Source organism: Entelurus aequoreus, linkage group LG22 (genome assembly GCF_033978785.1).
Source record: "Entelurus aequoreus isolate RoL-2023_Sb linkage group LG22, RoL_Eaeq_v1.1, whole genome shotgun sequence".
Lineage (NCBI taxonomy): Eukaryota > Metazoa > Chordata > Actinopteri > Syngnathiformes > Syngnathidae > Entelurus > Entelurus aequoreus.
The window spans coordinates 33266840-33285914 of NC_084752.1; the positions used below are offsets into that span (position 1 = coordinate 33266840).

The window sequence follows — 19075 nt, forward strand, 5'->3', positions numbered from 1 at the left end:
TTCGATTATTGACTTGTCAAATACCGGCCCAGGTCTACTGGTGCGTCAATGCAGTACCGTCATTTTTGGATTGTAGAGCGCACAGGGATATAAGCCGCACCCCCTAAATTGTAGAAGGAAAAACATATGACTTCCATATAGTAGACCATTAGCCATTCCATAGACCATTCCATATACCAGACTATTAGCCGCAGATATATACTATATGAAATGAGTTGTTAATATTACTAACCAAGACACTCGTAAATTAGCATATTAGCTATTGCTAAAGACGCCAGCTTGATTACATTACGATAGCACGTACAAATATGCATGAAAACACTCCCACAAACATCACACTTGGGACGGTTTAGTAAGTAAGAAGAGTTTTAGTTATATTGTAAAACTTACAAACGTTGCTTGGAGCGATGAATGAAGAATCCATACTAGTAGAAACGCTATGGATGACTTGAAGACTGAATGGCAAAAGAAAAATGGGGAAAAAGAAAAAAAGCACTACCGTTAAATAGGGAACTCGCACAAAAGATGGCACCATAGCATAAACAATAAAACACAATTTCAGTGTTTTTGCTTGTTTTTTTTACAAAATTATTTTTATTATCCCCGCCAGCAAAGAAAAAAATCATGAATTAGCCGCTCCGTCTTACAAGCCTCTGGGTTCAAAGTGTACAAAAAAAAGTAGCGGCTTATAGTCGGGAATTTATGGTGTATTTTTAGTTATGTTCTTAGGCAAAGTAGCCAAGCTAGTATTGAGTAGAAATTGACTTCATTGTTGTATTGCTTTTTCAGGGTTGATTGAGGCCCCTGTCAGTGAAATGGTACTATATCCATATGTCGAAGCAATGTCTGCAACCTTTTTTACTGAATTGAATGGGGGAAAAAAGTGTGCTAAAGGTTAGGAGGTACTTTGTGAAGTCATTTAATGTCGGAGTCAGCCTGATGAGACAGAATAATGGAACACACTTGAGATGTAGAACACACAAAAACCTGCTCAAAGTAAATCCATCTATTAATATTTCCTTTGCTCACCAGAAGCAATTCCGGCTGTGCTGAATTGTTTTCACGAATCCCCAACGCTGAGCCATGAAAGCGCTCGACGCGCCTGTGATGATCAGAGCGTATCAGGCATAAAGTTACTTTCGCCTGATTTGTATTCCAGTTTCACGCTGTGCCGCCATGTGGTCCTCAAATATTCACGCGGCTGCGAGTGCTGCGTACACAACAGACGTTTGCTTTGTCCCCTGCAAAGGCATCGGCGGGGATCCCTTCAACGGTACAAACTTCATCGATTGCCTGGAGGTGTTCCTGCAGGATCCCAAGACGGAGGGCATCATCCTGATCGGGGAGATTGGAGGCAACGCGGAGGAGAACGCGGCGGAGTACCTTAAACAGCACAACACCGTAAGACAACCATTACTTTCCTTCCTTGTCCTCGGTTGACACTACTCGATTGTCCAGATGCAAGCTGTCCTCCTCAAATGTCACATACAGCCAAGGAGACGGTGTGACGTCTAACAGGGATCACAGCCTCAGGCCATATTTTGTCTACAAAGTCTTTGATTAACATGATCAGGATAACGAGTGACAGACAGGTATTTGAGCGTACAACTCAGGGGGCACGTTTTGCACAGGTGCAGTGTAGGGTTGTCCCGATACCAATGTATTTTGATACTTTTCTAAATGAAGGGGACCACAAAAAATGGCAATATTAGCTTTATTTTAACAAAAAATGTTAGGGTACATTAAACATGTTTATTTTTGCAATTTAGTCCTTAAATAAAATAGTGAACATACTAGACAACTTGTCTTTTAGTAGTAAGTAAACAAACAAAGACTCCTAATTAGTAAACTGACGTATGCAGTAAGGCTGCAGCTAACGATTATTTTTCTATCGATTAATCTATAGATTATTTTTTCGATTAATCGGTTAATCTATAGATTTTTATTTTTTTGTGATTAATCTATAGATTATTTTTCCTTTTACCGATTATTTTTTTATTCAAAATGAAGATGAAAAAATAAATGTAGGCCAGTTTTTTCAAAAGGCATGGCTTTTATTTACAAAAAAAAAGAAGTATGGCCGCTCAGTCAACATTGACAACAACATGACTAAATATTCTGTAACAATGTAAACATTTAAAACTTAACCTTTAACAAAATTAAAAGTAGCTTATTTGCTTTTTAATGTGCAAATATAAAAGTCAACATCCAGTGCAAATCTTAATATTCTGCAATAGTATAAGCATTTCAAAAGTAAAAGTATTGCTTATTTTGCTTTAAAATGTGCAAAAATAAAGATAAACATCCAATACAAAAAAGTGTAAAACGAAATATTCTGTAACAACAGTGTAAACATTTCAACAAAAGTGAAAGTATTGCTTATTTGCTAAAATGTGCAAAAATAAAGATAAATATCCAATACAAAAAAGTGCCAATCTAAATATTCTGGAGCACTGTAAACATTAAGTATTGCTTTTAAAATGTGCAAAATAAACATCCAGTCCAACACAGTACACAATAACCAATTCTACTCATTCCAGTGAGTGACTAACAGTTGTAATGAAGAAAGGTTAGCATGTCTACATGCTCTGGTTCTTTTCTTGTTTACAATATTCCCAGCAGCTGAAAATAGGCGCTCAGAAGGGGTCGATGTGGCTGGAACTGAGAGGTAATTAGCCTTCACCTCAAGCCAGGACTGCGAGTGAGCTGAGCTGCAGTTTAAGTTTCTAGAAGGTCAACGGGCTCATAGTGATGTTACTAGTAGTTGACTGGGAGGTGTTTATTATCATTTGGGGAGAGTCCGCTGCCTGATGCTCACCTGCTAAACACCTATCTGCTCCACGCTGAAGCGCTGACTACATGCGCTCTGAATACGCACTGCTGATTGGCTGATAATGCTTCGTGTGTACCAATCAGATGGTTGTGTGGGTGGGACAATGCTGCGTGCTGAGACAGAGGCAGAAGGAGCGAAGCAGCTTGTTATGACTTTAGCAGCTAAAGTTAGCTTTAGCTTAGAAACTCGTTCGGTACACCCCCGTACCGAACCGAAAGCCCCGTACCGAAACGGTTCAATACAAAACACGTACCGTTACACCCCTAGCAGATACAAATGACACATTAATGTTTTTGTGTAATGATGACAACGTATGCTCACGCGGACGATTGACTAGTTGATGGTTTTCTTTTCAAATGTTCGTTCATAGCCGTTGTGCTGCTAAGATAGGCCATTTACGCTCGACACAGTGTGCATACAACAACATTATTAGGCTGTGTATTGAAATACTTCCACACTTTTGACGACTTTTGGCGTGATTTTTCCCCCTCGCTCGCACCGCTCGCATCGTCTGCTTTGATCGTCTGCTTTGCGCTTCGCCATGACGGTAGTGTGACGTAAATATGTGACGCGTCAACGCACAAAAACGGCGTCGACGTATTTACGTAACCGATGACGTCGACTACGTCGACGCGTCGTTTCAGCCTTAGTATGCAGTAACATATTGTCATTTATATTCTATTATTTTGTCAACATTATGAGGGACAAGCTGTAAAAATCTACTTGTTCATTTACTGTTAATATCTGCTTATTTTCTGTTTCAACATTTTCTATCTACACTTCTGTTAAAATGTAATAATCACTTATTCTTCTGTTGTTTGATACTTTACATTAGTTTTGGATAATACCACACATTTAGGTATCGATCAGATACCAATGAGTTACAGGATCATACATTGGTCATATTCAACGTCCTCATTTTTTCCAGGGACGTACTTCCTGAGTTTATAAACATAATATGAATTTTAAAAAAAGGAAAAAAGATATTGTGACGATAAAAAATATAGATGTAATCATAGTAGTATCGACTAGACACGCTCTTGCACTTGGTATCAGTACAGTGGATGTCAGGTGTAGATCTGCCCATGGCATTTCTTTACATTCAGGGGCGCTAGCTTTTGGTATCGATCCGATACCAAGTAGTTACAGGATCGTACATTGGTCATATTCAAAGTCCTCATGTGTCCATGGATGTATTTCCTGAGTTTATAAACATAATGTAAATTTAAAAAAACAAAAAAAGAGTTTGTGACGCTAATACAATATCGATAGAATCACAGTAGTGTGGACTAGATACGCTCCTGTACTTGGTATCATTACAGTGGATGTTAGGTGTAGATCCACCCATGGCATTTGTTTACATTGTGACGCCACTGAGCTATTGTATCCTCTCAGGGTGTATAGTGAAGCATGTTTAGCTATTCCTCGTCCTCCAGTGATAATACTACTTGTAAGAAATTTTATTTGTCAACATGAAGGCAAGGATTAGTGATTTAGAAGTAGCTAAAACACTGCAGACTGCGGCTGGACGTTAGCCTATGTCCTAAAGCACCTCTTCCTGAGGGTGTTTCAGTGTTATAACTTCACCTTTATCTTTAGTTTTTAAGCCAAAATGTGTCCATTCTCTCTTTTCTGTCTACACACTGTGTCTGCTTGTAAGTACTCCCTGATTGTGCGCTGCCGAGCATGCTCCTCTGCTCGTAAAACCAGCAATGCCATGACGTGACGAGGTGCCGTCATGCCAGTTAAAAAAAAGGGGTGGGGGCGGGGCGGGGGCGGGGCGGGGACCGGTACTTTTTAGAGGCGGTATAGTACCAAATATGATTAATTAAAACCGCGGTACTATACGAATACCGGTACAACCCTAGTGCAGTGTAAGAAGAGCAATGCGACAAAAAGAGCAGATAATTGAAGTTATAAAATCCAGACAAGACCTGCGCTTGTTTTTGCTTTTTGCTGTGCGTTGGTCTTTTGCTTTGTTTTCTTCCTGTGCATTTCTGTGTGTGTTCACAGAGCTTCCAGGCTGAGAAATTGATTTAATTTACTCTCAGCAGCTCTAATGCATGCAAATCTCCTGCAAGCGTCTCAGGAGAATGACTCTCTCCCCTGCACTCTCTTGGCAAATAAAATACAGTCACCCAAAGTGTTGACACGGAGGCACAGTTCAGATAAAAGGTGCGTGAAAAAGCCCATTAGAGCGAGGGAGTGCGTGACAAAAGCTTTCACTCCAAGTTGACAGTGGAGAACATTGCACAAAGAAATCATGTACTTCATTATTAGGACCAGCACAGAGCTGTAACTGCTTCCTTTAAAAATGAAGACATAACTATTAGAGGTAGGACTCTTTAAGCACCTCACCATATAAACCGATGCTGATTCTTGGGGTGAGAATTCGATTTAGGATTCATTCTCAATTCAACATAATTCTAGATTAAAACCGATTCTCACAATGTATTATTTGTTATAGTAATTATAAAAAAAACATTTTTAAAACAGGCTGCAGGTTACAAAACCTCATTTTGGTTGCTGACAATTAACCTATACCTAAAAAATAGCCGAAAAACTGCCTTAAAAAAAAAAAAAAAAAATCTTTGAAATAAATTACCGTATTTTTCGGACCATAGGGCACACCGGATTAAAAGGCGAACTGCCGAAGAGCGGGTCTAGTCAGATCTTTTTTCATACAAAAGGTGCACCGGATTGTAAGGCGCATTAAAGCGGTCATATGATTTTTTTCTAAATGTGAAACACTTCCTTGTGGTCTACATAACATGTAATGGTGGTTCTTTGGTCAAAATGTTGCATAGATTATGTTTTACAAATCATCTTCAAGTCGCTTACTAACAGTCGCTTGAGGATGCACCATTTTGTGGGCTGTCTTATTTACGTGGCTCACCTTCGACAGCGTCTTCTCCCCGTCATCTTTGTTGTAGCGGTGTAGCGTGCAAGGACGGGAGTGGAAGAAGTGTCAAAAGATGGAGCTAACTGTTTTAATGACATTCAGACTTTACTTCAATCAATAACGGAGCAGCATCTCCTCGTCCGTGGCTCTCTAGTGCAACAACGCCCGAAATGTGTCCCGTGATAAACCGTCTGAGTGGAACTCTCTAATAACTAAAGTTCTTTGGGTGAATAATGTAAACTCACTACACCAGTATGTTTTAGCGCTTTCATAGCGAGTCTACTGGCAGATATAAGTTAAAACTTTACACTACTTTATATTAGAAATGGCAACGGCGGAGGATGAATGTCCCATAACAAGAATATAGAAAAAAAGAAGAAGCTTGTCGACACGGACTGCAGCACGTTCTAAAAATACTATTAATAAAAATATATACAATGGCAATGCTGCTGGAATTAGAATTAAAATTTTCTTGAGGGAACTCTCCTGAAGGAATCAATAAAGTACTATCTATCTATCTATTTATCTATCTATCTAATAAAAGAGCAAACAGGTGAAGTGTAATGAGAAAAGTTGCACTGTGGATTTTAATAACGCAAAGCTGTCATTGCTCAAAAAACAATAATGAATCGAAATCAATGTTGCTGTCAATTATTGACCTATCCTAGGCTCCAATTAATATCAAATATTCCACTTCGAAATATTTTTTTGGGGAAAATATTGCATTTTCTGTGTTTGCCATACAAAAACATGTGTTATTTGACAAAAAGGCATACAATTAACAACAAAAACAACCATGAAAAAATAAAAAACACATATAACTGACAAATAGATCTGAAGTTGATCTACAAAGTATGTATGAAGCATTTTAGTGGGACTTCTATATTTTAAGAACTGTCATTGCTCAAAAAACAATAATGCATTAATATGTTTTATTCTAAAATATTGACCTATTTAAAGCTCCAATTAATTCATGTAAAATATTAAACTTTTCAATTATTATTTATTTTGGGGGGGAGGGTATTGCATATTGTGTGTTTATGCCATAAAAAACAGGGTTTTGACAAAAAAGGCATACAACAAAACACTTTATGAAAGCACATAAGCCTAAAGTTGATATAGATATTTAAGTGTAGAATGGGAAAAAAAAAAAATATATATATATATATATACAGTATATATTACTGAGACCCTTGTAGGTCCCCGGGAAAATATCTCAATGGCCCCCGCATGCCTAGATTTTTTTAGTGTGCAGCCCTCAGTGGGAAACGTTTGGACACCCCTGACTTGCAGTATTCTACTGACTTCATGTTGCTGTTGCTAAATAACGTGTTCAAACTGTAAAATGTGAATTATTATTAACCTACTCAGTGGCCTAGTGGTTAGAGTGTCCGCCCTGAGGTCGGTAGATTGTGAGTTCAAACCCCGGCCGAGTCATACCAAAGACTATAAAAATGGGACCCATTACCTCCCTGCTTTGCACTCAGCATCAAGTGTTGGAATTGGGGGTTAAATCACCAAAAATAATTCCCGGGCGTGGCACCGCTGCTGCCCACTGCTCCCCTCACCTACCAGGGGTTGATCAAGGGGATGGGTCAAATGCAGAGGACAAATTTCACCACACCTAGTGTGTGTGACAATCATTGGTACTTTAACTTTAAATTATTTGGTAAGCTGCGTATGATCTACTTGGACTGCGTGCGCAAGTGATAACGAGTCAAAGTGGTACACCGCCCTTTTTAAATGAAGTTTGTGTGTAAACTATGGAGACAGTCATTTACTGCACATCCATGTAATGTTTTACTGGGGACGGCGTGGCGAAGTTGGTAGAGTGGCCGTGCCAGCAATCGGAGGGTTGCTGGTTACTGGGGTTCAATCCCCACCTTCTACCATCCTAGTCACGTCTGTTGTGTCCTTGGGCAAGACACTTCACCCTTGCTCATGATGGCTGCTGGTTAGCGCCTTGCATGGCAGCTCCCGCCATCAGTGTGTGAATGTGGAAATACTGTCAAAGCGCTTTGAGTACCTTGAAGGTAGAAAAGCGCTATACAAGTATAACCCATTTATCATTATTATCATTTATGTTGTGGAACATGCAGCTCACAACTATAACATGTACCTTATTTTCTATGAAATACTAAAAGGAAGGTTCTAGACCAGGAATGTCAAACAAGCGGCTCGCGGGCCAGATCTGAGACAGAGACTGCTGTTCTCAACATGTCAACTGAATGTTGCAATAGCAATTTTGTTAGTCGGGTCCATACAAGGCCGAGCAAGCAAGAGGTACACTGTAAAGCGGGGCTGTGGCTCCTCCCCCTTGACACAACGTAAAACCTACTATTTTATGTCTTCTGCTTCGAACACAGCGTGATTTGGCATCCTCATTTCCACAAAATGTCTTTGTCAAAAAAGAAAAAAGTAAACAAATTGTTCCCTGAAAAATGATCATTCTTCTATTTATTCACGGAAGTGAATGGGAAACCAGACATGTTTGCAACTTTTCTCTACAATGAGCATCAATAAAACAAAGCAACCCTCAAGGCTCACACTCAACCCCTTGGATAACATCCTGAAATTGTCTGCCGCTCAAGATGTGACGCCTGATATTGATGCACTTGTGAAAGCTTAAAAATGCCAGTTTTTAGGAGTAAAAATTGGCAACCCCACTTAAAATGCAGCATGAGACACTGCACCTCGATATACTTGTATAAAAACTATTGTCTTGTGTGGAAATGTAAAGAAAGTAAACAGTGTGTGATATACCTTTGGTTTGTTGAAATTGTTCATGCATTGCAAAGCTTGTATTCTTTTATCAATACTCAGTGATGCCTACAAGGCAGGGAATAACTCAATTGATTAGTTTCTACCTCAGTTTGTAGGGTTTGTTGAGTTCACACAGGATTAATACATTAGTATTAGTATTCGATACATAGAAGTATGTATTTATTTTGTATTTTGTTCAATCTGAGATAGACTGACTTACATTTTAATGGCTTTGTCGAAGTTCAGTTTGTTCTTTGTGGTGTTTTTGCTGCTGTACCAATTTTTTCCTCAAAATTTTCATCTAACTTGAAGTGTTTTGTCAAGAGTTTTATTTGTAATATGTACAGTACAGGCCAAAAGTTTGGACACACCTTCTCATTGTAGAATGTCACTGAATACATTTAAACTAGGAATGAACACATGTGGAGTTATGTACTTAACAAAAAAAGGTGAAATAACTGAAAACATATTTTGTATTCTAGTTTCTTCAAAATAGCCACCCTTTGCCCTGATTACTGCTTTGCACACTCTTGGCATTCTCTCAATGAGCTTTAAGAGTTAGTCACCTGAAAGGGTTTTCACTTCACAGGTGTCATAGTTTTGATGCCTTCCGTGACAATCTGCAATGTAAATAATCATGAAAATAAAGAAAACTCATTGAAATGAGAACGTGTGTCCAACATTTTGGCTTGTCCTGTACATGAGAATATGCTTGTTCCATTTTAGGCCAAAGTAAAAAAATAATATATATATATACAGTATATATATATAATTTTATATATATATATGAAGTTGCCGAATTTTTAAGTTAGTATGCCATGATTTTACTAGTCCGGTTCACGTGGGAAAATATTTTCCTTCATGTGACCCCTGATCTAAGATGAGTTTGATACCCCTGATCTAGACAATAAAACCTACATTTAGTACACCACTATGCGGTGGTAGACGCAAGAAAACATATTTTGCTGGACATTGGATGTCAAAGTTGACCAACTTCTCGGTTTATGGCCAGAACCTTCCGCTACCCGGGTCAGAGGCAGAATTTATAATTGTGAATTGACTTTCACCAAGTCCAAGGAGATGCAGCAGCTCACGATGTCAATATAGCAGCATAAGCTAGTTAGCTTTCTATGTTCACGGCGCCGCTAAAAACAGTTTGTCTGCGTTAGCGCTTATAATAACATTGTTGTTAATATTCAGGTCAAAAGATTTGAATGGAGTATTGTTGGTGGTGTTTAGATGTTTTTTTTTAGAGGGCTTTATGGGCGGAATAGTGTCCTCCCATTAGCTGCATTTTTATCCACCTTGTACTTGCACTGCAAAAAGTCAGTGTTCAAAAACAAGAGAAAAACAATACAAAAACTAGGGGTATTTTATTTGAACTAAGCAAAATGATCTGCCAATAGAACAAGAAAATTCGGCTTGTCAAGACTTTCCAAAACCAGCAAAATTAGCTAACCTCAATGACCCCAAAAATACCTTAAAATAAGTATAATCTCACTAATAACAAGTGCACTTTTCTTGGTAGAAAAAAAAGACCTTTTTGCTCAATATGTTGAAAAATATTCTTAAATTAAGTAAATGCTAGTTCCATTATCTTGACATAATGATATGCGCTCGGCATTACATTTCTTGAAACCAGCAAACTTATACTAAAAACTATTTTATTTTTTCTTAATGGCAATACCAGCCGCTCAGGCAAATCATATGGTCTAAAGATGCATTTTTCCATCGACAACATGACATCATTGCGCCAAGTGCGTGCCCCCGGCCAAATTTTTTCTTATTGTAATTTTGAAGAATTTATCTGAATGTGCATGAACTATTTCTGTTCAAAATAGTTTGAAATGTCACATTTTAAATGTTTAAATATTAACTGTAAGTCTACTGTACTATATGAGTATATATTTTCTATTGTTTCATTGAAAATAAAACAACAGCAAAGTCCATTTGGATGTCATCTGTTTTAATAATGGGACACAATTGTGTCAAAATCATGATTTTTTTTTTCATGCTTGAAATAAGAAATTATTACTTTAAAAAAGTAGTTTTATACTTGTAAATGTTGATGACACAGCTTTGCAACAGTTGATATTCTATTTTCAATCATGTTTTACTCAATATAGGTCATAAAATCTCAGTGACAAGCTGTAGTATCTTACTGAAATAATTTAGGACCAAAACCCTTAAAACAAGTAAAACACTAACATAAAATCTGCTTAGTGAGAAGAATGATCTTATTAGACAGAAAATAAGCAACTATCACCCTTATTTGAGATATTTAATCTTACTTAGATTTCAGTTTTTGCAGTGTGCCGTATTTTAAAAATATGTGTTCTCTGTTTTAGATAAGGATTGTGAATGATAAACAATCAAATTTAAAAAAAAAAAAAAAGCAGTTCCTCTTTAAGAGACACAGATCGGCTTTGTGTGCGCTATCAAATTTGCACGTTTTGATATACGTAAACGTTTTAGTACATCAGGGACATAATGTTTAATTTCATTCTCTGTAGTATTTAGACGTATTCAGTAATATTGTGTAATATGCAACCTGAGGGTTCCTGGTCCGATCACCGCCATCCTGGTCACGTCCATTGTGTCCTTGAGCAAGGCACTTCACCCTGGTTAGGGCCTTGCATGGCAGCTCCCGCCATCAGCGTGTGGATGTGGAAATAGTGTCAAAGCGTTTTGAAGGTAGAAAAGCACCATACAAGTATAACCCATTTACCATAATCATTTGTATTATTCTTTAATGAGAATATCTTAGTTAATCTGTGGATACCGCAATCGTAGGAATTCCATGAAAACAGCCTTGGTTTTCCTGTCAGACTTTATGATGCTGTGCATATTTCAAGGTTCAGTGGGTGTCAATTTGTGCCGTGCTTGCCAACATAATACGGTATTAAAAGTCACTTGTATCAAAGGTCTGCCAAGCGTTGCTGGTGTTTGGCTAGATCCAGAAATGGGTCTTACACGGGAGAAGCGTATGATAATTTGCTTGAATATCTTGCACATAAGCTTGCGTGAAGGTTTAGTGAAATTTATTTTCCTCCCATTTCAGCCTCATGACTTTTAGCCCCAGCTTGTCTACGCGCAAGCTGACATAAACCCTTTTGTAATTCGGTAGAAACAACACTGCATAGTAATGCGGTTGAGCAAGATAAATGCCAGGCCTCTAATGCCGATGCAACCATGTCAGTGTCATCAGCTCTTACTTCTGCTCGTAGCCTCTCTTTGTAATCATTTTTATTGAATATCCCGCTCCCAGGGAATCACCTTATAGGTTTCATGATGGAAGTATCGGAACTGCCGACAGCATCAGACAAAAGAGTAAAGAGTAAAGGGAATATGTCTATGCCCCTTTGGTCTGAAAGTATTATCTGTTGGTGTCCAGGGATGCAAGGATTAATAGAGTAATTAAACTTGTTTCATATAAGAAACACCTGGGACTCAATTCACTGTCTTGTTTATTCTGAACGTGATTAGACTGGAGAACCAAATCTATTTGCTGCTTCTTCTTTCTACTAGAACAATTGTAAGTACTATTTTGTTGTCTATCCGGACATTCTTTACCATCTCCTAAAATGATATGCGTCTTCGTTGTAAGTATATGCAGGTTTTTAGCTTTGCTTGAAATGGTAGTACTTTTATTTACAATGGTACTTCTAAGGGAAGGATATTCAACACAATTGTTTCAGGGGCCACATTTCCAGAAAGCTACGGACTTCAACAGCATTCTTGATGTTTTTTGGCATGATAATTCTAATGAAACTTTTTCAAAACAGGTTACAGGTTAGAACAGCTCCTCCTGGTTGCGTGGAGATGGCCTACAAACATTTTTTTAAATGTATTCTTATTGATAAAATAATTTATATATATATAAATATAATATATATATATATATATATATATATATATATATATATATATATATATATATATATATATATATATATATATATATATATCCATCTTCTTTCACTTATCCGAGGCGGGGGCAGCAGCCTATGCAGAGAAGCCCAGACTTCCCTCTCCACAGCCACATCGTCCAGCTCCTCCCGGGGGATCCCGAGGCTTTCCCAGGCCATCTGGGAGACATAGTATTCCCAACGTGTCCTGGGTCTTCCCCGTGGCCTCCTACCGGTCGGACGTGCCCTAAACACCTCCCTAGGGAGGCGTTCGGGTGGCATCCTGACCAGATGCCCGAACCACCTCATCTAGCTCCTCTCCATGTGGAGGAGCAGCGGCTTTACTTTGAGCTCCTCACGAATGACAGAGATTCCCAGCCTATCTCTAAGGGAGAGCCCCACCACCCGGCGGAGGAAACTCATTTGGGCCCCTTGTACCTGTGATCTTGTCCTTTCGGTCATAACCCAAAGCTCATGACCATAGGTGAGGATGGGAACGTAGATCGACAGGTAAATTGAGGGCTTTGCTTCACCACAACGGATCGATACAGCATCCGCATTAGTGAAGACGCCGCACCGATCCGCCTGTCGATCTCACGATCCACTCTTCCCTCACTCGTGAACAAGACTCCGAGGTACTTGAACTCCCCCACATGGGGCAGAGTCTCCTCCCCAACCCGGAGATGGCACTCCACCCTTTTCCGGGCGAGAACCATGGACTTGGACTTGGAGGTGCTGATTCTCATCCCAGTGGCTTCACACTCTGCTGCGAACCGATCCAGTGAGAGCTGAAGATCCTGGCCAGATGAAGCCACCAGGACCTCATCATCTGCAAAAAGCACAGACCTAATCCTGCAGCCACCAAACCAGATCCCCTCAACACCCTGACTGCGCCTAGAAATTCTGTAAATTTTTTTTAATTGATTTTTGAAAATTATGGATCGATTTAGTATCAGGATGAATAAGAATTTGGATGTGAGTCGATGTTTTGTTTGTGCACCCCTGTTTGTTAACATTCCTCACATTTCCAACATGAAATAAATAATGCAGTTCATGAGAAAGTGCAAATAAATACCTTCTCCCTTTGACTACATGTTATCAGTTATTATCTATATACCGTAATTTCCGGACTATAAGCCGCTACTTTTTCCCCTCGTTCTGGTCGCTGCGGCTTATACAAGGGTGCGGCTTATTTACGGCCTGTTCTTCTCCGACACCGACGAAGAGGATTTCGGTGGTTTTAGTACGCAGGAGGAAGACGATGACACAATGATTAAAGACTGACTTTTCATATACCGGTAGGCTGGTTATTTTGATAACGTACAGGCGAGCACTTTGTATTACTTTGCACCGTTGTATTATTTGTACTCTGCACGAATGCTGTTCGCCATGTCAAAGATGTGAAAGTTTGATTGAAAGATTTATTGTTAATAAATGGGACGCTTTGCATTCCCAAACAGTCATCTCTGTCCCGACAATCCCCTCCGTGGTAGCAGGAACCCCTATATACTACGGTAATTACACATCAAAACCCTGCGGCTTATAGTCGGGTGCGGCTTATATATGGAGCAATCTGTATTCTCCCCTAAATTTAGCTGGTGCTGCTTATAGTCAGGTGCGGCTTATAGTCCGGAAATTACGGTATATGTATAACAAGTAGGGATGAGAATCGAAAACCGATTTTTGTTGAGAACGGGCTCACCGGGTTTCGATCCATGGGAATCATTTGACAGTCTTGTTAACAATTCCCTAATCGATACCTCTGGGCACACGTGGCCTCCATAATCCTTAAATGGAAGAAGTTTTTGGATGACCGCAACTCTTTCTATACTGAGCAATCGGGGGAGAAGTAAAGAAGAACCCAAAGATCAGTGTGGCTGAGTTCCGGAGATGTGACATAGTTCCACAAAGTCAACTATCACTGCAGCCCTCCACCAGTCAGCCTCTCCTCAATGCAAGACATATGAAAGCCCACATAGAATTTGCCAAAAAACACACTAAGACACTCTCAGACTATGAGAAATACGATTCTCTATTCTGATGAGACCAAGATTTAGGTTTTTGGCGTTCATTCTAAGCGGTATGTGTGGATAAAACCTGTCACTGCTCATCACCCAACCAATACAAACCCAACATTGAAACATGGTGGCAGCATCATGCTTTGTTTTTCAGCTGCAGGGACAGGACGACCCGTGCAATTGAAGGAAAGATGAATGCTGCCAAGTACAGAGACATCCTAAAAGAAAACCTCTTCCACAGTGCCCAGGACCTATCTTCCAACAAAACAATGACCTAAAATAAGAGCTAAAATAACAAAGGTCTGGCTTTAGAACAACTGTCACCATTCTTGACTGGCCCAGTCAGAGTCCTGACCTAAACCCACTTGAGCATTTCTGGAGAGAGCTGAAAATGGCCTTCCACTGACGTTCACCGTCCGACCTGACAGAAGGGGAGGTGTGGAAAACTCATTCCAAAAAAGACTCTTGGCTTTACGAGCTCAAAAGGGTGCAAATACTCAATACTGAGCAAAGGGTCAAAATACTTGTGATATTTCATTTTTTAATTTTTTTTTTTTATTTCAAAAAGTTCTACATTTGTTTTTGTTTTTTGTCAAGATGGGGTGCGGAGTCTACATTAATGAGACTGATTTTGATTTGAGCAAATGGCTGCCATGAAACATATAAAGGGGTGTGAGTACTTTTCGTATGTGCACCCTCAATAACCTTTTTATCCTTGTTACAGTGTTTTGACTTGAAATGAAATATTCGCACTCTTCACCTTGGAAATGATCCGAACTGAACAGCACATCCATCACCGAGCTAATCAGCGGCCGCATGACTAATTGCCATCTCAGAAAAGAGATGATATGAGATGGCAGACCTATCTGGTCATCCACCAACCCATGCAATTAAACTGCTTGATTGACCCTTTGTTTTAATATTGCGGGGCTGAGACGCAGACGGCTGCTGAGATAAGCCTCTTATCATCAGGACTCTGTAATGGGAGGACATGGGTTGTTTAATTTCTAATGAATGAATAAAATACAGGTGCAGAAAAAAAACTGCCCTGATTTATGCATCCCCTCACCCCTCTTTTCCCTTTATTTATTTATGTCCTGCCTACCACATAGCCATTTGGTTGCTTTGCTAACTACCCTCAAATGAGATAATTTCCCTTTTATTTAATCTAAACCTCCTTTTTTTTTTTTTTTTTCACCATTTTTTTCCCCAGGGTGCTAACGCTAAGCCTGTGGTGTCCTTCATCGCGGGGCTAACTGCACCTCCCGGGCGAAGGATGGGTCACGCAGGTGCCATCATTGCCGGAGGAAAAGGAGGCGCCAAAGAGAAAATTGCAGCTCTGCAGTCAGCCAGAGTGGTCGTCAGCATGTCCCCTGCCCAGCTCGGCAGCACTATGTTCAAGGTAAGTCGAACTTGGAAAAAACAACAAAATAGTTGAACAATCTGGTGTGCAGGGAGACATACTTCTTGTCTTCAAATTCAGATATTTTCCTGGAAAGCAATTTAAAATGCATCTAAGAAAACAAGTTTACACTCACAAAAATTACATATTTCACTGGTAAAACAAAATTAACTTAATGACACCAATATGATGCAGTTGGATCAAAACATATCTTGTAGTAACCAAAATGAGATTTTTCTAAATGTTGTCTATCATATACAATTTGAGTTGTACCAGTACCAAAATGTATTTCGATACTTTTCTAAATGAAGGGGACCACAAAAAATGGCATTATGAGCTTTATTTTAACAAACAAATGTACGGTACATGAAACATATGTTTCTTATTGCAATCTAAGAACAATGTTGTCCTTAAATAAAATAGTGAACATACTAGACAACTTATATTTTAGTAGTAAGTAAACAATCAAAGACTCCTAATTAGTCGGCTGACGTATGCAGTAACATATTGTCATTTATCTACCTATTATTTTGTCAACATTATGAGGGACAAGCTGTAAAAATGGATTATTAATTCACTTGCTCATTTACTGTTAATATCAGATTATTTTCTGTTTCAACATGTTCTATTTACACTTCTGTTAAAATGTAATAATCACTTATTCTTCTCTTGTTTGATACTTTACATTAGTTTTGGATGTAGGTATCAATCCTATACCAAGTAGTTACAGGATCATACATTGGTCATATTCAAAGTCCTCATGTGTCCAGGGACGTATTTCCTGAGTTTTTATAAACATGAATATAAATTTAAAAAGAAAAAAGATTTTGTGACGATAAAAAATATTGATGTAATCATAGTAGGATCAACTAGATACACTCTTGTACTTGGTATCATTACAGTGGATGTCAGGTGTAGATCCACCCATAGCATTTGTTTACATTCAGAAGCGCTATCTTTTGTTAGCAGTGACGCTGGTAAGCTATTGTATCCTCCTACGGTGTGTAGTGAAGCATGTTTAGCTATTCCTCGTCCTGCAGGGATGATACTTGTAAGAAACGTACTTATTTGTCACCATTGAGGCCAGAATTAGTGATTTAGAAGTAGCTAAAACACTGCCGACTGCGGATGGACGCTAGCTGCTAGCTAGCTAGCCATGTTTTAAAGCACCTCTTCCTGAGGGAGTTTCAGTGTTATAACTTCACCTTTATCTTTACTTTTTGGACCAGAATGCGTCCGTTCTCCCTTTTCTGTCTACACAATGTGTTTGTTTGTAAGTACTCCGTGTGTGCGCGCTGCCGAACATGCTCCTCTGCTCGTAAAACCAGCAATGTCACGACGTGATGACTCGCCGTCATGCCTGTAAAAAAGAAAATATTGCGAACCGGTACTTTTCAAACAGAGTATAGTACCGTTTTTGATTCATTAGTACTGCGATACTATACTAGTACCGGTATACCGTACAACCCTATTTACAATCCATATATGAGACAAGAAGACACGTGTTTTCTTTTTTTATGCATTATAAATCGTAAATAAACTCTAGCAATTCTAAAAAACATCCAAAAGCCTCCATGTATGTTTTATATAAACGCTGTAAATGTATAATGTAGTAACAGAAACATCCATAATAACAGTATTTACGTATTTTGCTCTTTTTTTTAAGCATACGGTGGTGTATTAATTTTACAGACGCATCACAACATTCGCTTTTCCATTCAACAACAACACTACAAATCCTGGCAGACTTCATTAGAGACAACAAAGACTACTTTAATACAAATGACAATACTGAAACTTATATTTTTTGAGCCTGAATATACAGAGGATGAAATACAAGTTTTAGAAGCTGTGTGCTAAACAGATCCAGATGTGGCATCGTGTAGCAGTATTGCTAAGTGCTGAACAAGATATACAAACTACAAACATTAATGATGCGCTATACCACTGATTGTCTTACCGATCCGATACAGAGTAAAATTCAGGCTGGAATCGGTGATACTGATCCGATAGCGATACTTTGTGCAATTATGTGTGTGTGGTAAAATTTAAAAAAGAGTGTATTTCAATTGTTGCTGCTCTTGGGGAATTGTCTTCAAACGATATGTAAATCACAAGGCACAACTAATAAAATTTTGCACTGAATGCGTTATATTATTTATATTCAGCTTTGTATGTCGTGTCTCCAGATAGTATACATACATTTACCCCTTTAAAATATTGAGTCATTCATTTTAATTGCCAGGAATTTTCATAAATAAACAAATGACGGACTGAATTACATTACACACCCCAGGCCGTAGAAATAGTGGGTCTTACCAATCTCATTTCATTGACACAAAATTTCAATCATTTAGTTACTTTACGTTGAGTTCCTGTTATTGATACATATTTTCTCAAATGTTGGAGCATAAAGATCTGGTATCGTGATATCGATCTGCACATAATTTTCTGTACAATGTCTGCTTCCACTGGGATGTTTATATCTTCCCATTTAGAAGAATTCATTATAATCCTCACGCAGGTAAAAAAAAAAAAAGAAGATGCAAACGAGCTTGTTTTCATGTCTTTCTCGACATTACTGAGTTTATGTAGGATGTCAGAGTCAACCAACTTCTCGGTTTATGTCCACAACCTTCTACTATCCAAGTGAGAGGCATGCTTTATAATCTAGAATTAACTTTCACCAACTCCGAGGCGATGCAGCAGCTCACCGGCTCATATAGCATGTGATCACGGCGCCACTAAAAATAGTTGGTCTGCGTCAGCGCTTATAATAACAATATGGCTAATATTTGGTTAATATGCAGATCAGAAGTTGTGTCGATCACACAATGGAATTCTTTACAGGAGGTTTTATACTGAAAATGAAGTCAAAATCACAAACTCCCTCTCTGTGACTCTTTGTACCGCTCTGCTTCCTCAGCATTGCAAGTCAAGTTTCAACATTTTTATGAAATACACAACATTTTGTCACTATACAGCATTGACTCAATATAAGATGCAAAAAGACTCAACACTTGATATCTTAAGGGTACATAAAAGTAAACAATATAGGGCAAGGATTACAAAAATAAACCGTTTTTGTTAAAAAAAACGACACGCAGCACGACAGCAATTTCAACACAACTCACCTCAGGATGACAAGTAGCACAGTGGGGAGGAAGGGGAGGAGCTACAGAAGATACAGGAAACTACGGAAGCCTGACAGGATAGAGTAAAATAAAACAGTAAACCAACAAAAATAAA

General features: G+C 38.7%; 1 protein-coding gene across 1 annotated transcript in view; it reads left to right on the forward strand.

The window, feature by feature from the left end:
- Nucleotides 1-19075, forward strand: part of suclg1 (succinate-CoA ligase GDP/ADP-forming subunit alph) — a 70351-nt gene that overhangs the window by 30531 nt on the left and 20745 nt on the right. The window contains exons 7-8 of the mRNA XM_062032954.1: nucleotides 1250-1401; nucleotides 15638-15826. Coding sequence (XP_061888938.1) covers nucleotides 1250-1401; nucleotides 15638-15826 — 341 coding nt within the window. The remainder of the gene's footprint in view (nucleotides 1-1249; nucleotides 1402-15637; nucleotides 15827-19075) is intronic.